General features: G+C 40.9%; 2 protein-coding genes across 2 annotated transcripts in view; both read right to left on the reverse strand.

Annotated features, from left to right (window-relative positions):
* Nucleotides 1-5,903, reverse strand: part of TRPC5 (transient receptor potential cation channel subfamily C member 5) — a 414,644-nt gene that overhangs the window by 355,015 nt on the left and 53,726 nt on the right. The gene's annotated exons all lie outside the window — the stretch shown is intronic.
* On the reverse strand, nucleotides 5,027-5,895 carry LOC100959287 (60S ribosomal protein L6-like). Its single transcript, XM_012812310.2, is given in 1 exon segment — nucleotides 5,027-5,895. A coding segment is annotated over 1 exon segment (747 nt). The 5' UTR covers nucleotides 5,804-5,895; the 3' UTR covers nucleotides 5,027-5,056.

Genomic DNA, 5,903 nt, shown 5'->3' on the forward strand with positions numbered 1-5,903 from the left:
GGTGTCCTACTCCTTTGAGCCACAGGCACTGCCCACCTCTTGTATAGATTTATATAAAATATATCCACCCTTTAAGTTCTCCTCCATGAAACTTTCCTGTCTGCTACAATCCACTGTACTTCATTGTATCTGCAATCACTCTTTTGAATATGTACTTATGTACATATTATACTAATATAGAAATGTTTCACTTAAGAATCTTGTCTCCTCAACTGGATAGTGAACCTCTTGAGGCAGGAACCGTGGTTTACATTTCTCCCGAGTTCTCACAGACCTTAGCACTGTGCCAAACCTAGACAGTGTCGCCTTTAGTTGACTGACAATGTAGACGTTGTTTACTACAATATATCAGCATATCTGTAATATAACAATTGAATATGTTGGTATAAAAGTGCTTAAATATGTAGGTTCTTTTGACTTGCTGTTTTGGTGTGAGTTTAGTGTAAGAATAGTCGTATTTAAAGCAAAAATAAAATATTATTAACTCAGAGTTTTTCAATACAATCTAAAATCTCTCGCAGGCCGGGTGCAGTGGCTCACACCTGTAAACCTAGCATTCTGGGAGGCTGAGGTGGGTAGAGTGCCTGAGCTCACGGGTTCGAGACCAGCCCTAGCAAGAGCGAGACCCTGTCTCTAAAAAATAGCCGGGTGTCGCGGTGGCTGCCTGTAGTCCCAGCTACTCAGGAGGCTGAGGCAAGAGGATCACTTGAGCCCAGGAGTTTGAGGTTGCTGTGAGCTCTGACGCCACAGCACTCTACCAAGGGCAGCAAAGTGAGATTCTGACTCAAAACAAATAGACAAACAAATAAATAAAATAAAATAATAAAATCTCTCTCTGCCTCTTGCCGCCCCCCCCCGCAGATTTCTATTTTCACACACCACTGGGGAGATCTACAGAGCAAAATGAAATCTAAATTTCTCTTTACATTTCCCCAGCTCCTTTGTCTATTAGAACATGTCCCAGTAGCCCCAAGTGATTCCTGAAAAGCTCCTGGATAAACAATCGAGAGAATGGACTCTAAGCCTCAAACCTACCAAAAAATATCCTATCTTTAAGGCAAGATCACTTAACAGCCATCTCTGCTAAAGAGGAGAAATGGACACAACAGCTTCACACAGCCCATTCTATTATCTGCCCAGCACCAACTAGAAGGAGCAGATATGACAAGTCACCACACCCTGTTAGTTTGACTGCAGCCATCAGACATCTTTCATCCCCATTTTTCATTTCCCAAATAAAAAGTCTGAATAACTGGCCTTCTAGGCCCGCATACCCTTCCTTTCCTTCTTGGTGTTGGCTCTTTTTTGCCCAGAAAAAGTAAATAAATCTCTTCTTTCTATCCTCATCTTTGTCTAGAGAATTTCTTTTCTCATCCTGTGCTCAGCACCAATTGAGCAACTTTCAAAACCTATCATGTAGGTTTGTATCTGTTGGCTCAGGGAAAAGGGAGCCCATCCATGGCAGAGGAACTGTGTGGATGTTGCAGGCCTCTGGATTTGCTTGGGAAATTCATCACATGTAAGTTTCAAGTTACACTAACCCAGCAGCTACCTTTGAAAATGCCTATTAGAAGGAGGGATGTTTCTATCATTTGAGGATGTAGAATGAAAACTTACTTCATTCTAATAGCAAAAAACATTATAGGACTCTGTGCTGTCAGTGGTAACGCATTTCGGCGCGATAGTCTCTCTGTTGAGATGAGGCAGAAAAGCTAGAGATAGGGAACTCAAAAGGAGAAATGGTCTTGCCCATGCTTTTCTCATTCTTGAAGTCCTCGCCCTGAAAGCTTAGACAAAAAAAAAAAAAAAAAATGGGGGAAGAATAAAAGCTTTTCCACTTGAGGAAAAAGAGCTCTTTTGTTGGTAAGTCAAATAGAAATCTTGAAACCATGTGTCAGGAAGGAATTTCATTTTAAAATATTTAGAGTGAAATATAAAGGAGCATTCTAAATATAGGCTGAGGATGACACCAAGCTTCAGCTAAACTGTAGTTAACAGAGATTATTTTTTGAAATATAACAAATTATATACTTTTGTATTCTTGAAATTATTTTATGTGCCTGGACTTTCAATGCATCTGAATATATTATTGAACATAATATAGACTAGCAAAGTGTAATACTCTTTATAAAAGTGTAAAGTCCTGGACATCTGTAATTTTTGTCGTCGTCTGTGGTAAGCATGCTTAGTTTAAATTTGTTCATTAGCCAAGGACCTGAACTGCCACCTGTTGTTCATGTACCTGAATTACATGCAAAGTGTCTGAAAGGGTATTTGAGTCTCTTGAGGGCTGAACTATATCATTTATATAAACATACAAAGTAACATTTGGCATCTATACTGACATCTCAGTAGCTATGGTTCATAACTATGTGAGACATCTGTCTGTGACATTCTTAAATGATAGATAATAATTAGAAGAGACCATTATCATAAAAGGAAGGAGATTTGGATTTTATTCCATCTTGGGAAAACGTCTTAACACCCCAAATTTCAGTTTCCTCACCTATAAAATAGAGAGATGATAACGAATGCCCTTACATACAAAGATACAAGACCCCAACTAGAGGCTATTTTGTGAAAGAGCTTTGTAAAACTATACATAGCATATGCCTGCTCAGTGTTGCCAACGTGAAGTGTTGAATAGCAGGTGAAGCTGCATGCTGTCATGGACTGAATGAGTATTCAAAACCATCGTTCGTTTTCTTCTCATTCCATATTAAATCACCTTTCATTTTCCGTGTGCTATTGTAATGTCTTGGGAAATTCTGTTGATCACCCTCCCCTAAGCCTCTCATCGTGAGGCTTTCCAGAATCTTCTCTAGCCTAAAAATTCAATCTTCTAATTTGTCATGATTATACTAACTCCACAGTGCCTTGTCACTACAGTAGAACCTCTGTAAGTTGACCACCCCAAGGACTGTAACAAACTGGTCAACATATGGAGATGCATGTCCAGTCTATGAAAATGAGGTCAACTTAAGGGGGTGGTCGATGTAGGGTGGTGGTCAGCCATGGAGGTTCAAAAGTATGTTTCCTGGAGGAGGGGGAGTAAGTCTCTGTCCTTCTGGACTGTAGTTAATTAAAAAGTGGAATCTGAAACCCTGGATTCTTGCCCCATCTGTACCAATCTCTCAGCATGCAACCTCTTTTTTTTTTTTTTTTTTGTAGTTTTTGGCCAGGGCTGGGTTTGAACCTGCCACCTCTGGCATATGGAGCTTGCACTCGATTCCTTTGAGCTACAGGCACCACCAGCATGCAACCTTTTTATAAGTCATCTAACTTCCCTGTGCTACTGTTTTTTGGTCTATAAAATGAAAATAATCATCTTTGCTTTACCTGCTTCACAAGGATGATATGGTATAATAGCCCTTCAGCCAAATGTCCATGTCTCTAGAACATGTACATGTTAGCTTCTATAGAAAAAAAAGAGAGGTCAGTCTTTGCAGATATAATGAAATTAAGGATTTTGAGATGGGAAGATTATCCTGGATCATCAGGTAATCATGCAATCACAGGTATCTTGGTAAGAGGAAGCAGAGGGGCGGCTTCATGACACACAGAAGAGGAACAGGTACTATGGAGGCAGAGATTGGAATGATGTGGTCCCAAGATTAAAAAAAAAAAATAAGTTACAGCTATCAGAAGCTAGAATAGGTAAGGAAAGGTTTCCCCTCCAGAACTTCTCAAGGCAGTGTAGCCTTGAGGACATTTTGATTTTAGCCCAGTGAGACTGATTTTGAACTTCTTGGCCATCAGAACTGAGAAAGAATAACGTTCTGGTTTTTTAAAGTGCTAAGTCTATAGGCGTTTGTGACAGCAGCCACAGGAAACTCATTCATAGAGTGTGGGGATTAAAGGCCCCTGGGACATAGAAAATAACCAATGAATGTTAAACTGAATTCAAAGGGACCGATATGGGAAACATGAAGTGGCATACATTTGTAAGGAGTAATCATCACAGCTAGAAGTTGGGTTCTCCCATGGCTGGCTCTTAGGAATTCATCTTTAGCGATGGAAAATATTGCTCTGATAACGTTGGTTTGTTTAAAGTCAATAGAGGCAATGAAAGGTTTCTTATAGGTCAGAGGGAGTCACTACCCAAATTATTTATGTGAACCCTGGAGTGGTTCTGCATTTAGGCGGATTTGATCCATCAGGCTTGGAAAATGTAGCTGATATAGTTTTCTAGGGGGTTAATTTTCAGATTGTTACCTGTCATTATTTCTAGAGCAGTGTTTCTCAACTTGAGATTTTCACTGCCCCTCTCCCAGGGGATATTGGTGATACCTGTTTTGGGTTGTCACAAGTAGGGGAAGAGTCACTGGCATTCAGTGGGTAGAAGCCGGGGATGCCGATAAACATCTTACAATGCACAGGACAGTCCCATGACAAATTATTATCCCGCTTGAAATGTTGAGAGTGCAGAAGTTGAGAACCTCTACTCCAGAGGGAGAGAAAACTAGAGGTGCCTAACTACCCTCTTTTATCTTTATTTCTTTTGGATTAGAAGAAAGGATTGTAAAGAGTTTATTCAAGGCCATGGGACTGGGTGGGACCATAAGCTCATCAACCCCCACTTTAGATAGCGTCTTTGGCTTATCGCCAGTAGAAGGAAAAGTTCTGGAGCTCTTTGCAAAACTTTTACTGCAATAAGCAGTTTTCTTGGGAAGAGAAGCAGAGCCCGAGCCCTGGTGTGTCCCTTCATACCAGAGCTTGGATCAGTAGCTTAATTCCCAACTCCCTGAAGGTTGTTCTGACAGTCATCAGGGCCCCCAATATATTATTTAGAATCAGAGCGTTTGTTTATGTGCTTAGACAAAATGGGTCTGGCATTTCTGTTGCACTGCAGTAAAAGGCTAGAGCTTACATAAGCCAGATAAATGTGAAGTCAGGGTGACTCTATTTTATGTAGAACTATTTAACATAGAACTGCAAGTCCTTCGGGACACTTCAGGAATCCAAGGAAGCCACAACTATGCTGCCTACAAAAGGGAAAAGATGCATACAATTTTTTTTTTCTATTAGCCATTTAATTAGGTTCTTTTTAAGAAATTTAAAACACCATTTTATGAGGGTAAGCTCCATTTGTCAGAGCAAACACAGATCGCAGGTAGCCTTGGAGCTGAGGAATAGCCTTGATTTTCGGTAAAATTTGTGAGTCCACAGCTTTTTGATCAACCTTGCGCTGTTCTGTTATCTCGTATTTCTCTTTTTCTGTGGTGAAGATCTCACCTTCCTGGTGTCTGAGCTTCTGGAGCTTCTTTTTCTTGAAATAAGCATCAGTAAGATGCTTTGGGATTTTAATATTACTGATGTCAATTTTTGTGGTGGTGGCGATGACACATTTCTGGTGTGCCCTTCGTAAAGGAACTCAATTGAGGGACAGAGGTCCAGTCACAAGTAGCAAGCCACCGCCCGGTTGCTTTAGGAAAACCACTCTCTTGCCTCTGTGGGGCCCAGTGAGGATAATCAGAACGGTCCCAGGTGTCATGCTAGATCGCAGTTTTCTCACATGCTGACTACATGGTTTTTTGCCCTGGCTCAATAGCTTTCGAGGCACATCTTCAGTGGGATAGTATCTAGGCATTTTGCGAAGTTTAACCACCTGAGTACCACCATTCTTGTCCCCACCAACTGGCTTTGTAACAGTGGCAAGGACCTTTGCCTTCCTTTTCTTTTCAATCTTGGATTTAGCTGCTGTGTATTTCCCCTTATACATGGCCTTTCTGGAATACATGGCAGATCGGGAATATCTGCCTATTCCTCTGACCAGAACAGGATTTCGGCTGCAGTGGGGCATCCCCTTCTTGGCCTTAGGCCTCTTCTTTTTATTAACAGATTTATTCTCTTTAGAAACCAGTTTCTTCTCTTTAGAAACCGGCTTCTCAACTTTTTCACCC

The sequence above is a fragment of the Otolemur garnettii genome, unplaced genomic scaffold, assembly GCF_000181295.1.
Source record: "Otolemur garnettii isolate 467f Iridium unplaced genomic scaffold, OtoGar3 scaffold00201, whole genome shotgun sequence".
NCBI classification, from domain to species: domain Eukaryota; kingdom Metazoa; phylum Chordata; class Mammalia; order Primates; family Galagidae; genus Otolemur; species Otolemur garnettii.